Source organism: Mobula hypostoma, chromosome 20, assembly GCF_963921235.1.
Source record: "Mobula hypostoma chromosome 20, sMobHyp1.1, whole genome shotgun sequence".
Classification (NCBI taxonomy): Eukaryota; Metazoa; Chordata; class Chondrichthyes; order Myliobatiformes; family Myliobatidae; genus Mobula; species Mobula hypostoma.
The window spans coordinates 25,710,028-25,725,722 of NC_086116.1; the positions used below are offsets into that span (position 1 = coordinate 25,710,028).

The 15,695-nt window shown below is 39.9% G+C and overlaps 1 protein-coding gene across 3 annotated transcripts in view; it reads left to right on the forward strand.

The window, feature by feature from the left end:
• The window catches only part of tbc1d22a (TBC1 domain family, member 22a), a 331,820-nt gene that overhangs the window by 78,073 nt on the left and 238,052 nt on the right, over positions 1-15,695 (forward strand). For 2 of the 3 annotated variants that reach the window (XM_063072582.1, XM_063072580.1), the window contains exons 6-8: positions 7,658-7,786; positions 8,871-8,933; positions 13,276-13,341. In XM_063072582.1, coding sequence (XP_062928652.1) covers positions 7,658-7,786; positions 8,871-8,933; positions 13,276-13,341 — 258 coding nt within the window. The remainder of the gene's footprint in view (positions 1-7,657; positions 7,787-8,870; positions 8,934-13,275; positions 13,342-15,695) is intronic. The other variant, XM_063072581.1, reaches the window with a different exon arrangement.

The window sequence follows — 15,695 nt, forward strand, 5'->3', positions numbered from 1 at the left end:
TGTTTTTAAAGTGGAATTTGATAGGTCCTTGATTTGTAAAAGGTTACAGGGAGAAGGCAGGAAAATGGGGATAAGGTGGAACTGGATCTGTCATGATGAAATGGCCAAAAAGTTCTATTTTAACTTCATCAGTCCGCAGGACTTGTTTCCAAAATCTATCAGGCTTGTTTAGATGTTCCTTTGAACACTTTGAATAGAACTTTTTGGTCGCAATGAGCAAAGGTATGTTTGGAGAAAAAAGGGTGCAGAATTTCATGAGAAGAACCCCTCTCCAACTGTTAAGCACGGGGATGGATCAATCATGCTTTGGGCTTGTGTTGCAGCCAATGGCACGGGGAGCATTTACTGGTAGAAGGAAGAGTGAATTCAATTAAATACCAGCAAATTCTGGAAGCAAACATCACACCATCTGTAAAAAAAAAGCCGCAGATGAAAAGAGGATGGCTTCTACAACAGGATAATGAACCCAAACACACCTCAAAATCCACAATGGACTACCTCAAGAGATGCAAGCTGAAGGTTTTGCCATGGCCCTCACAGTCCCCTGACCTGAACATCATCGACAATCTGTGGATAGACCTCGATAGAGCAGTGCATGCAAGACGGCCCAAGAATCTTTCAGAACTAGAAGCCTTTAGCAAGGAAGAATGGGTGAAAATCCCCCAAACAAGAATTGAAAGACTCTTAGCTGGCTAAAAAAAGCATTTACAAGCTGTGATACTTGCCAAAGGGGGTGTTACTAAGTACTGCCACGCAGGGTGCCCAAACTTTTGCTTTGGGCCCTTTTCCTTTTTTGTTATTTTGAAACTGTAAAAGATGGAAATAGAAATTTTCTTGCTTAAAATGTTAAAGAAATATGTCGTCTTTAAATTTATGCCTTTTGGAAATCAGTTTATCTTTTACTCACTTAGCTATTCACAGTAACAGAAATTCTGATCAGGGGTACCCAAACTTTTGCATGCCAGTGTATGTCTAATAACTATTAATATTAACTGTTTGCTTGATGCAGTTGATAACATTTCTTCTGAAGGACACAGTTTCTTTGCTGCATTCTGTGTACTTGGATGCCATATCATCTTCTCTTTTTCCCTCCACCAACCACCTTTTGAAAAAAACTTTATGATTATGAAATGTCCTAATGTTGATATACATCTTTGAATGTCTTAACAAACATTCAAACAATTTGGTATGCTATCTTTTTAAATAAAAATCCTTGGCCTATTGATCAGATATGATGTATTTTTGACATGTTACCGCATTTTTTGTTCATTCCTGTTTTATCCTGGTTTGATTCTGGCAGATGTAAAGGCTAGCTCTGTTGTTGTTGGCTTAGGAAGCAAGTGTGTGGACCTTGAATCTAGGCAAAATGCCTTTGTTTCTAGGACCCTTTCTGTGAATAATGATGATGGAAGCTCTCAAATTATGACCATTTTCATCTTGCTTAAGAACGATAGCTGTTAGTGAACCTTGCAGCACAGGAACATGACCTTTGACCCAGAATGACAAGGTGAACTCGTCCCTTGTGCACATAATCTATATTCCTCATTTCTGCCTACCTGAAAGCACAATGAATGCCACCTTTGAATCTGCTTCCACTACCACTCCTGGCAGCACATTTCAAGCACCTACCAACTCTTGTTTATATGTTTTAAAAAAACAAAAAGAATAGAATTAAGCTGCAGAAAGTTGTAAACTTAGTCAGCTCCATCATTGGTGTTAGCCTCCGTAGGATCCAGGACATCTTCAAGGAGCGATGCCTCAGAAGGGCAGCGTCCATCATTAAGGACCCCCATCACCCAGGTTATTCCTTGTTCCCATTGCTACCATCAGGAAGGAAGTGCAGAAGCCTGAAAGCACATACTCAATGATTCAGGAATAGCTTCTAAACTTAAAGCAATGCCCACAAATGTTCAACATTTATTCTATGAAAAAGATTCTATCTACCCAATCTATGCCTCTCTTTTGTGAACAGTGAACTCCAGTTCCCCCCCCCCCCACCCCACCCAGCCTTCACTCCAGAGTAAGCAATCCAAGTTTATTTAACCTCTAGGAGAGGAGAATTATCTGGGGAACAGATGGTTCACTTTTGATTTCTTGAAATACATTGCAAACTCATGTTTTCTTTGCCGCCCTTTTAAATTTTATCTTGTTTTGCTGTTGAGGCAGAGGTCACCTGCTGAAGAAAGTTTGGATACTGTTGACATATCTGCTGTTTGCTCATAGAGTTTAGTTAAATTAGAAAATAAGTGGAAACATTTTTAGGTATGTTTAAAATGCTTGATAGAGGTGCAGGTGGATTACTTTAAATTATCCTCTGTCCTTGTAACTCATCAGCAAAATTCTAAACTCATCATGCAACGGTCTTTAACATCACTTTTAAATATGTGCTACTTGCAGAAAAGTTGATGATTTTTTGATAAACTGCTGTCATGAAAGTACAAAATATGTCATAAAAATGAGATGTTAAGGAAGTTGAGCTAGGTTTGGAAATTGAATCTCAAGATTTTGCAACAAAACTGAAGAGTTTCACAAATTTAGGTTCTGGAGAAGATCCTTAAACACAGTAATGCAATTCTTCACTTCAAAATGATGGAAGTAGAGAAGAGTAGTCCTTTTTTTAAAAAATAGAATGTAGCGTATTGATCACAATAATAAAATAAGGAAAATGTAGTGAATACTTTTGGGTGGTATTAGAGATGAGCCAAGAGAGAATCTGCCAGAGAACAGTCTTCTTCTTGTGTTCAATGAATTGCTGTATATAGCAATAATTTTATTAAAATGCACATGTAGTAGAGGTAACAATTTTAGATGAGTGAATAATGTTTTAAAATTGTAATGAAATGTACTTCATTGAAAGGGTAATAATATGAAAAATGTTTCAGTTAGGCTACATTTTTAAATTGCATTAAGTTTGCACAGATATTGTGTGAAGAATGGCAAGTTTGTGTGGTAGGACTAACGATGGAGTCACCTAACTAAAGCAGTAATAACTACTGTTTGCTTTGAAAATGGAATAAAAAAACCACAATGTTAAAACTCTAATTATTTAAAATCTATTGATTTGTGAACTTGAATAGAGCCAGAATGAGGGCTTGGCTCTTGAGAATTGAGCTGAGATGTCATTTCTTTATGTATTGAATTTTACACTTCCAATAAACTACCAATAGGTAGTGGATATTCAGTCATGGAGTGTGTTCAAGATGCTCTGTTATGAGCTCTGTCATGGGAGCAGTTTATGAAGTGGAAGGAGGAAAAGATGCAAGAACATTCTTGAAGCGTCCTTGATAACTCCAGTGAGTCCCTTGCTTAGGATCAGTCAAAATAGAGAAGGAACATTGGGGATGGACCATAAGATATAGGAGCAGAATTAGGCCATCGAGTCTGTTTGGCCATTCAATCATGGCTGATCCTTTTTTTAAAATCTCCTCTTCAATCCCAGTTCCCGGCCTGTTCCCCATAACCTTTGATCCAATCAAGAACCTATCAATCTCTGCATTAAGTACACCCAATGACCTGTCCTCCACATCTGCATGTGGCAACAAGTTCCACAAATTCACCACCCTTTGGCTGAAGGGAGCTTGGAGTCCATGTGCAAAGAAAGCACAGTGGCCAGTGTGAAGCAATAGGAGTATGCCACCTTGTGTATCACCTACTGCTGAAGGCATAGAACCAGTGTGGAAGCAAGTTACCTCCTGTTCTAAATGACTATGCGGATATCTGATTTAGGTCACTGAACATCAAGGGAATTAGGGGAATATAGGATGCAGTGGCAAAGTCATCCACCTTGGTTGAAAAGAGTAAAGACTGAGACTGTCCCACTTTCATTAGGGAGGAGGCGACATAGCATCCATGCTAGGGGTACCATATTCAAAAGCAGTTACCTTCTCCAAGCAGTAGGGTTGATCAACACCTCCACCCACTAATTTCTCCGCTACTTTATTATTTCCCATCACTCACCTTGTGTACAGCCTCTCGTCACATTTTACGGACATGCAATCAATCTATCTATATAAACTATCTTGTGTTTATTGTGTATTTCTTAAAATTATTGTTATTGTGTTCTTTGTCTTCTGTGTTTTTCTTTGCGCTGCATCAGATCCGGAATAACAATTATTTTGTTCCCTTACACTTGTGTTTTGGAAGTGACATTAAACAATCTTAAATCCTGGTATTGAACAGCAAGTTGTTAAAAGGGCTTCGTGGTCAGAGAGTCTTGAGTGGCCATAAACTGTATAAATATCTTAAAGTCATTAAGGCACATCAACCAGGGGTATTTATTGTCAGATGATCTGAGTGCATTTTGCTCCTTTGTTATGGAACTCAGTTGAGAATGTGGTGACATGTTGGAAAGTTTAAAAACAGCAGATACTGTGAAATGGAAATTAGAACAGTTTGCTGGAGGTATTCAAAGGTTGTGCAGTATCTGTGAAGTTAACCTTTTCAGGTTTATGGTCTTTTATCTTCTGAGTATCTCCATTTAAAAAAAAAATTCTGAAAGGTCTCCCTGTCCACGGAATATTAGACTTGAAATTGAGAGCGTTCAGCAAAGAAGGTTCGACAGATTGATTTCTGGGACAGCTGCTTTGTCATTTGAGAACTTACGCATGAAAGGGTCGTATCCTGTTTGATTGGAAGAATGACAGATGGTCGTATTGTAACTTGTTGAATTTTTAGAGCACTTGATGAGGTAGATACAGGACTGATGTTTTACTTGACCAGACTGTGATTTCTGGCTTTAAGCAGCCTTGGAGCAAAGGATTACTTATTCAGGACTTGAACGAAAAGCAATTGCATTACCAGAAGTTAGTGCACATTTGGATAACCTTGTGGGAAATTAGAGAAAATAAAAGATGTAGATAGATATGGCAATTCTGGCTCAGTGGCTGCATCCATTCAAGGTGGAAATTGCTTGCATTTCTATATCCCACACTTCTCTTTTTCCTGCATCCCTGCCCCATGCCTTTCAACTTGTCATTCTCTGTATCCAGCACATCATTTTCACTATATCTGCCAGCTGTAATGTTATCCCAATCATCTGTTACATCTTCCCCTTTCCATCCATGTCTGCTTTTTGTAGGGACCACTCTCTTTGTGGCTCTGTTTTGCTCATCCTCATCATGCCCCCCGCCCCCCCGGGACCTTTCCATAATACTTTTCCTGACCACCTCCCTCACCACGGATTGAAACAGCCCTTTCAGGTGAGGCAGAGATTCACATGCATCTCCAAAATCGTCTAGTGTATTCAGTACTTTTAATGTGGCCGTCTCTACATCAGCGAGACCAAGTGCAGAATTACTGAGTACTTTGCTGAGATTTTCAAGAGATTGGGGTTTGGAGGAAATAGTGCTAAAATAAAACATAAGCTATAATCTTATTAAATAGTAGGACAGATGCAAGGGGCCAAATGGCCTACCCCTTTTATGAGGGGATTTGAATATTAGGAGCGTTCTGACAAGCTGCATCTCCATTTGGTGTGGGAGCAACAGGGCATCAGGCCGGAAGTATTTACAAAGCACTGTGATAACAGCGAAGAGGATCATGGGGGTCTCTCTGCCATCCATCGGGGACATCTGTTAGGAGCACTGTGTATGCAGGGCCCTTAATATTATCAGGGGTTGCACGCATCCATGTAGCATCCTCTTTGATATTCTACCATCAGACAGAAGACTGTGATGCATAATGACAAGAACTGACAGGATAGGAAACCAGTTCTTCCCTCAACCAACACACATAAAAGTTGCTGGTGAACGCAGCAGGCCAGGCAGCATCTCTAGGAAGAGGTGCAGTCGACGTTTCAGGCCGAGACCCTTCGTCAGGACTAACTGAAGGAAGAGTGAGTAAGAGATTTGAAAGTTGGATGGGGAGGGGGAGGTCCAAAATGATAGGAGAAGACAGGAGGGGGAGGGATGGAGCCAAGAGCTGGACAGGTGATAGGCAAAAGGGATACGAGAGGATCATGGGACAGGAGGTCCGGGAAGAAAGACAAGGTGGGGGGGGAACCCAGAGGATGGGCAAGGGGTATATTCAGAGGGACAGAGGGAGAAAAAGGAGAGTGAGAGAAAGAATGTGTGTATAAAAGTAAGTAACATTTTAATTCCACATCCCATTCCCATTCTGACATGTCTTATCCACGGCCTCCTCTACTGTAAAGATGAAGCCACGTTCAGGTTGGAGGAACAAAACCTTATATTCCGTCTGGGTAGCCTCCAACCTGATGGCATGAACATCGACTTCTCTAACTTCCGCTAATGCCCCACCTCTCCCTTGTACCCCATCTGTTACTTACTTTTATACACACATTCTTTCTCTCACTCTCCTTTTTCTCCCTCTGTCCCTCTGAATATACCCCTTGCCCATCCTCTGGGTTCCCCCCCGCCTTGTCTTTCTTCCCGGATCTCCTGTCCCATGATCCTCTCGTATCCCTTTTGCCAATCACCTGTCCAGCTCTTGGCTCCATCCCTCCCCCTCCTGTCTTCTCCTATCATTTTGGATCTCCCGCTCCCGCTCCCACTTTCAAATCTCTTACTCACTCTTCCTTCAGTTAGTCCTGGCGAAGGGTCTCGGCCTGAAACGTCGACTGTACCTCTTCCTAGAGATGCTGCCTGGCCTGCTGCGTTCACCAGCAACTTTGATGTGTGTTGCTTGAATTTCCAGCATCTGCAGAATTCCTGTTGTTTACGGTTCTTCCCTCAGACCATTAGACTTGTGAACTCTCTGCCACGTTGCATATGAAGTGTCACCGGATAATTTGTACTGTACCCTACAATATTTTATTTATACACTTTGTCTATGTGTAATTCATTTATTTTTAGATTTAATTATTACTTGCCTGTGTTATATATGTGTTATGTGTACTACTGTGATTTACACCGTGGTCCAGATAAATGTCTCGTTTTCGTGGAATACCTGTATATAGTTAAATGCCAATAAACTTGAACTTCATTATTCTGCATGCGTGCAGAAGTCTGTGTGGGTGCACCTTCTGCTGTTTCTAATGTTCTTGTGTTCATATCAATGCCAGAAAAGTTGTTGGTTAGTAACTAAGATTTTTAACTAACTTATGTCATGGGTTTCATGGTTAATCAATAATTAGAACAACTTTGCATCCTTCGATGAATTTCACTTTAGTATTGGCATTGCACACTTTGCAGAAAGTAAGGTATGTTTGTTAACATCATGACTACTCATTTTAAAGAGACTATGCGGATGTCAGACGTGGATGTCTGCTTGGCATGTTCAGTCTTCATTCAAGTGAATGCATTTGCTAGACTTGACAAATCTAATCTTGTGCAGGTTCAGTGGGCAGGTTTTTCTAATGCAAGTGCTGAAAATCTGTGTAAATTTGCACTCCTTTCCGGGACTCCTTGAACTTGAGTGTACCTGTGGTGTTTTGCGCTCAGAACTATTGGTATTTCTGTTAGTATTTGTTTCTAGTGTTAGTATTTCAACTGTCTGGCTATAAACTTTTTACATAGTTGGAAGCAAATCCTAATCTGTTTCTTTCTTGACAGATATTTTGTAATCTTTTTCTTGGAAAACAGTGAATTTATTCTATATTTCATCACTTCCAAATGTGCACAATTTAATTTGCGTTGTGAAAATATTAAGGTTGTGCAACATGCATGGATCACAATTAATTTGCTGTGTTGTTTTTTAGGGCTACTTGCCTGCAAATGTGGAGAGAAGAGAAAGTACACTACAAAGGAAGCGGGCCGAATATTTTGCTTTTGTTGAACAGTATTACGATTCCAGAAATGATGAGCATCATCAAGACACATACAGACAGGTATTTATTGTCATATATGTTTAAATTGATGCATGTTTTATTACATTTCTCAGAGTAATGTACAATCTATGGTGCAGTCGTAACTTTCAGTTTTGAGAAGTTTGCCATAACCTTGAAACATGCTTTCTAGTGCAGGAAACTTGGGTGAATTGAGAGTGATGGTAATAGAGTTGTAGTATGGGTTGGGATAGTCAGCAGAAGGTAAGGTAAGTTTGTTAACATTGTGACTACCCATTTTGCAGAGATTATGTGGATATCAGAAATAGATGTCAGCCTTCCAAAAAGAAGCATGAAGCAGAATTCACTGAGCTTGGCAATTAGCTTGCAGATATTTCATCACCAGTTGAGGTGACATCGTCAGTGTGCAATTGTTAGTGGTTTATTGATGTTTTCTAAGAACCCCTAAGAGCCAAAGAAATTTGAGCCAGTAGAATTCAAAGATTAACTGAAGGAATAGCCAATCAGCACAGAGGGAAGTGAAAGGGATCCTGTATAAACACAAGCACTCCCAGAGAGAAACACCAACAACTGTACACTGAGGATGTTACCTCAACTGGTGATGAAACGTCTGCAAGCTAATTGCTAAGCTCGGTGAACACTACAACTCAAGCGCCTCAAACTGAGCTACCAATGTTCACCACCATCTTAATGAAGCAGAAATGGAGAAGTTTGCTTACCTATCTTGGGCAATAGAGAAGATTTGCACTGTTAACTGCAGTTTATTATGCAACACGCACAAAATGCTGGAAGAACTCAGCAGATCAAGCGGCATCTATGGAAAAGAGTAAACAGCCAACCCTCCTTCAGGACTGGAAAGGAAGGGGAGAAGTCAGAGTAAGAAGGTGGGGGGAGGGGGAGGACCTTTCCAGTCCTGAAGAAGGTTCTCGGCATTAAATGTTGACTGCTTACTCGTCTGGCCTGCTGAGTTCCTCCAACATTTCATGTGTGTCACTTTGGATTTCCAGCATCTGCAGAGTTTCTTGTGTTTGTGAGTTTATTATGCAGTTTAGGTACAGAAAATGGAATCTATTTTAAATAACTTTGTTTCCTAAAATAAATATATATATTTTCTTTAAACAATCAGATTGCCATTGATATTCCCCGCATGACACCTGAGAGCTTAATAATGCAACCAAAAGTACAAGAGGTAAGATCTTTGGAATTAAAATAATTTCTTTTAATTTCTCCTTCAATCATTCCTGAAACTAAAACTCTAATCGATGGCCATATAGTTTGTTCTTGCAGTTTGTCATTTGATCAAACGTGATACTAAATTCTTGCAATGATTTAAGGAACGTCAAGAATATACAACACTGATTGTTCTGCCTTAGTGCATCACCTGATTGCAACATCTGCATCATTTTTATATAAGTAATGAAATATGATTTGAGAGTCATCCATTAAATTTCTTCTTGCCTGCATATTAACGCTTGACTGAATGAGCATATTGATATTGTATGCAAGTCTCCCTCCTATTACTAACATCTCTATTGATCAGGCCATGGGTGAGAGGACAAGCAGAAGAATTGCATCAATTCTTCTACCATCATAAACCAGATTGGCTTTGAGAAATCCTGTCAGTGGTACTGGAAATCTATTGAGAAGAATTGTAACTTCGAATCAGCAGCTTCCACATTGTCAAAGACGTCATTCAGTTTCATTTCACAATCATAATTTTGGATTTCTGTAGTTAGCCATAACTTGATTGATAGTTCCACTTGTTAATATTCCCTCAAATCCAAGTTGCAGTAGCATACAATTATACCAAGTGTATTTTCTGTTTTGATTTTCTTTAGTGTTCTTTTCTGTGACATAATCACTGTAAGAGGCTCCTCAGCCTACGGTGTTTGTGCCTACCCCGATATCAGTTTAAATTAATCTCATCTGCCTGCATATGTCTATATCTCACTACGCCCTTGCTGACTGTTCACGTACTTGTCTAAAATGCCTTTTCAAGATTGCAATCATATCTGCCTTCATATTTCAGGTACCTACCACTCTCTGTACTATTTGACCAACCAAGACTTGCCTCAGAAATCTCCTTTGAAGTTTATCTCTCACCTTAAATCTCTGTCCTCTCGTATTTGATATTTATACTCTGGGCAAAAGCTCTACCTACCCTTTCTCTGCCTCTCATAATTGTACGTGTGTCAGGTGATTCCTTGACCTCCGAGGCACGAGAGAAAACAATCCAACTCACCATGTAGCTCTAAACCAGGCAACATCCTCATGAACCTTTGATGCCCTCTCTCCAGCAACTCTGCATCCTTCCTGTAATACAGTGACTTGAAATGCATAGAAACTTCATGTGTGGCAGGAATCAAAATCAGAATCAGGTTTATTATCACTGGCATGTGACGTGAAATTTGTTAACTTAACAGCAGCAGTTCAATACAATACATAATCTAGCAGAGAGAGAGACAGAAAAGAAATAATAAAATAAAACATAATAACTAAACAAGTAAGTCAATTACATCAGGGGTCCCCAACCTTTTTTGCACCACGGACCGGTTTATTATTGACAATACTCTTGCGGACCGGCCGACCGGGGTGGGCAGGGTTGCCAATGGACAAGAGTAGCAGTCAAATACGTTGTGTTTAACCCGAGAAAGACTACCATGACCATGAAGCCTTGTGCGGGCACCAGTGCGCATGTGTGTACGTGCTGATTTTTTTTTCTACAAATCGTTTTTGGCGATTCCGTTCGGGGGGGCGGGGGTGTTAATTGTGACCGGAATATAGGTGATAAGTGGCTAATACACTCAATTTCGTTTCTAAAAGGGTTTATCTAACGAATTTAATATTAAACACACAGCGCATATTTTCCTCGCACGAATGTAGTGATAAGTCAATTATAAGTCACTTATAAGTCAATAGCATTATAACATTTTAAGTAATGTTTGGATATTAACACACAGCACATATTTTCCCCGTATGAACATATAAAATCATTGCAACACACCAATATTGCTGAATCAGTGAGAGCTCTGGGCTTGTTTCCCTGCAACAAGACGGTGCCATCGAGGGGTGATGGGAGACAGCGATACTCGAAAGGGGTTCCTTATGTCCAGTCTATTCCGCAATTTAGTTTTCGTTGCATTCATTGCGGAGATATGTTGGAAATGGAAGCAATGTTTTCAGTGTTTTCGTGGCTATCTCAGGATATTTAGCCTTGACTTTGATCCAGCATGACAGCGGAGATGTTATGCCAAACATACTTTTCAGCCCGCTGTCATTTGTAAGCTCAAGGAGTTAATCTTCTTCCCGCGCTGACATGGATGACGCATGCGTAATGACCTCACGTGCGTTCTAGCTCAACAGTGGCTGTGACAGGGAATGAGGAAAGGTGCAGCTGACTCATATCACCAAATCATATCGTTTCCTCACGGCCCGGTAGCACATGCTTTGCGGCCCGGTGGTTGGGGACAGTTGAATTATGTATATTGAATAGATTTTTAAAAATGTGCAAAAACAGAAATACTGTATATTTAAAAAAAGTGAGGTAGTGTCCAAAGTTTCATTTAGGAAACGGATGGCAGAGGGGAAGAAGCTGTTCCTGAATCGCTGAGTGTGTACCTTCAGGCTTCTGTATCTCCTACCTGATGGTAACAGTGATAAAAAGGCATGCCTTGGGTGCTGGAGGTCTTTAATAATGGATGTTGCCTTTCTGAGACACCGCTCCCTAAAGATGTCCTGGGTGCTTTGTAGGCTAGTACCCAAGATGGAACTGACTAGATTTACAACCTTCTGCAGCTTCTTTCTGTCCTGTGCAGTAGCCCCTCCATATCAGACAGTGATGCAGCCTGTCAGAATGCTCTCCATGGTACAACTATCGAAGTTTTTGAGCGTATTTGTTGACATGCCAAATTGCTTCAAACTCCGAATAAAGTATAGCTTATTATGACTACATCAATACGTTGGGACCAGGTTAGATCCTCAGAGATCTTGACACCCTGGAACTTGAAGCTGCTCACTCTGTCCACTTCTGATCCTTCTATGAGGATTGGTATGTGTTCCTTCGTTGTACTCTTCCTGAAGTCCACAATCAGCTCTTTCGTCTTACTGAGGTTTGGTGCTAGGTTGTTGCTGCGGCACTATTCCACTAGTTGGCATATCTCATTCCTGTATGCCCTCTCGTCACCACCTGAGATTCTCCCAACAATGGTTGTATTGTCAGCAAATTTGTAGATGGTATTTGAGCTATGCCTAGCCACACAGTCGTGTGTATACAGAAAGTAGAGCAGTGGGCTAAGCACACATCCCTGAGGTGCACCAGTGTTGATTGCCAGCGAGGAGGATATGTTATCACCAATCCGCATAGACTGTGGTCTTCTGGTTAGGAAGTCAAGGATCCATTTACAGGAGGTACTGAGGCCCATGTTCTGTAACTTTCACAATCAGGATTGTGGGAATGATGGTATTAAATGCTGAGCGATAGTCGATGAACAGCATCCTGACATAGGTGTTTGTGTTGTCTAGGTCAGTGGTCCCCAACCTCCGGACCGTGGACCGGTACCAGGCTGCGAAGCATGCAGGGGTGCAGTGGTAGCCAGGACGCACCCAGCACTTCTTTAAGAAAAAAGCCGAAATAAACAAGCTAATTAATAAGGTGCGGCCTGGCATGTAAATGTCGGCCCAGATCAGAGGCGATTGCCAATTGCATGAAATTACAGACTAGATATGTTACTGATGTGAAATTTTCAGTTATCTTTGCCAAACAAGGAAATAGGAAATCTGGATGAAATGCAAGTGCCCAGTAAAATAATTGCATTCTACACAGTCGTTTGCTTGCAATTATCCCATCCAGAACTAAGAGGAGGAAAACCACATTGTGGTGCATTTCATTTAAAATAGAGCAGAAACATTGAAAGTATCCAGTAGAATGCTATTGGGTGCTGATCTGCTTCTTTGTATTTTGCCCAGTGCTTTAATTTCAATATATTCAAGATTGTCCTGATTATTGACAAGGGTCTCACAAACACTGCTTATTCTGAATATATCTGCCTACCTTACTATAACACTTACTAAATATACTTTAAAACTTGAGATAAAATTAATGTTTAGTTTGCAAATAATAAACAAAGTTTAGATATGTGCTGTAAATAAGGAGTGGGGAAAGGTGGATGATTCTCAAGACTATTTCATCATTATTTTTGATTATTTTAAAAACAAGTGTAAAATGATAGCAAAACTACTATATCGTTTTTGAGTGTTGATATTATTGATTCATCCTTATCTGCAAGTATGGCAAGCTTGGACAAAATTCCATTCATTGTTAAATGGTTACTTTTGCTTCAGAGTGTACTTGAGGAGAAGTTAACCTTGCATTTTGACTTGAGACTCTTCAATATTTCTGAATAAATAGCACTGCTCTGTTCAGCTGAGATTCCTTTGCTTTGAGCCCCAGCTAAATGCTAACAACCTCTTTCACTGGCTGTGCCGTCAATAATAATTTGGCCTCTGCTGCTATCTTCTTTCTATATCCACAGATTCACATTGATATTCCAAGAACTAATCCTCTTATTCCTCTCTTTCAACAAGCTTCTGTGCAAAAGGTGAGAGAATTAATAGATGATTAGCCAGTGGTGCTTGAATGGTGTGGAATACAAAATAATTTAACTGAATTCCGCCCCCCCCCGACTGATTTGTAAGATAATCTATTTGGTTTTACATGCTGACATTTTGATATCTGCATGATTATCTTGTGATAGCTTGTGCACTATATTATAAAGGAAAAACGGAACCTTGTTAATCAAGCCAGATGTGGTATCACTGTTAGCTGGAGGACAGTAGATTTTTTACCTTCTCATGCACCACTGGTCTATCAAGCTGCCTGCTGCACATACCGATTTCAGTATATTGGAAAATTAATTCAAATAAGCGTTCTATATCAAATGGAAGAGTCAATGCATCGTTATTTCTAACTAGCATTTGATTTGTTTAGTTTGAAATTAATGGTTTTGTTTCTTGCACTGGTCTTTTGGGTACTAACACAGAAACAAAGTGATTGTGCAACTTCCATATTTCCTTTTATAACTGTCGTTATCTTTAATATGATTAAGGAAATGTAAGTAGATCTTGGGAAATGGAATACAAAGCAGTTATCTTTAAAGTACTTGTTTATGCACTTGCGTAGTCATTTAAAAAGTTTCAGATGTCCCTAACTTCCTTACTACTTCAACTTCCTTATAAGTGCAGTATTTTAAAATAAAAATGGATAACAAGCCTAAGCAGTTCAGTTGATTGTATAATCCACACCCCCTGCTTTGTCCAGGGGCTGACTCAATCTGTTTTTCACAGTGCAATGAACTAATAATAATGAATCATGTGGAAATAGAATACTGTGCAAACAACATCTTCAGTTCAATAAAACTATTCCGTAAAGTGCAAGTGCTTTAAAAATAATGAAATGAGAAGTTTCCAAGTATCAAAAAATACTATAAGTGTCAGTAAACAGTAACAAAACGAAATCAAGTCAATATTTGGTGTGACCACCTCTTGCCTTTAAAACTCTTGTCATTTCTCTTAAGTACACTGTCGAGCAGTTTTATTGGAAATTCAGCTGGTAGGTTGTTTCAGGCAACTTGGAGAATTTGCCACAGTTAATCTGCAGGTTTTGGCTACAATTGGAAGAAAAAGTTTGTGAGCCCTCTGTAATTACCTGGTTTTCTACATTAATTGCTCTTAAAATGAGATCTGATCGTCATCTAAGTCACAATTAATAGATGCACATAATCTACCTAAGCTAATAACACAATCAATTGTACTACTTCTCGTCAATACTGAATACACCATTTGAACAAACACAATCTGGATTCAAGAATGTATGTGAATGTCTGCGGTAATGCCTTCTACAAAAGCTTTTTGGGGTCAGGTATTCCAATCAATGAGTTGGGATTGGAGGTGTGGGTTGCAGAAGTGACCTGCCTTCTTTAAAAAAAAAAGACACAAAGTCAGGTTATTGACAGATCCTGCTCTTCTCAAAAAACATCTGTTTTGTGCACCATGCCTCCATCAAGACAACTTTCAGAGGACCCTGGAAGAAGAATTGTGGAGATACACAAGCAGGGAAAGGTTACAAAAGCATTTCCAAAGACCTGAGTGTCCATCAGTCCACAGTAAGAGAAATTATCTCCAAATGGAACAAATTCAGTCCTGTTGATACTTTTCCCTAGGAGTGGCCATCCTGCAAAGATTATACCAAGAGCACAACATGCAATGCTGAAGGAGGTAGAAAAGAACCCAAGGGTAACAGCAATAGACCTGCAGAATCTCTAGAACTTGCTAAGGTCTCTGTTCATGTGTCCATGATGAGAAAAACACTGAACAAGATGGAGTTCATGGAAGGACACCATGGAGGAAACCAGTGCTCTGCAAAAAAAAAATTGCTGCACATCTCAAGTTTGTAGAAGACCACCTAGATGTTCCAGAACGCTTCTGCGACAATGTTCTATGGACAGATGAGACAAAAGTCGACCTTTTTGGCAAAAATGCACACCACTATGTTTGGAGGAAGAAGGGCACTGCACACTAATATCATAACCTCATCCCAACTGTGAAGCATGCTGGAAGGAGCATCTTAGTTTTGGGCTGCTTTTCTGCCTCGGGTCCCGGACAGCTTGTAATTGTTGAGGGGACAATGAATTCAAAATCATATTGACATTTTACGGGAGAATGTCAGGGTAGCGCTCCATCGCCTGAAGCTTAATAGAAGTTAGATGATGCAACAAGATAATGATCCAAAACACATCAGTAAGTCTACAACAGAATGGTTTAAAAAGAAGAAAATTTGTTAGTGTCAGAGTTCGGACCTTAACCTAATTGAGATAATGTGGCATGACCTGAAGAGGGCTGTTCATGCAAAGTATCCCTGAAATATTGATGAACTACAACAATTTTGTATGGAGGA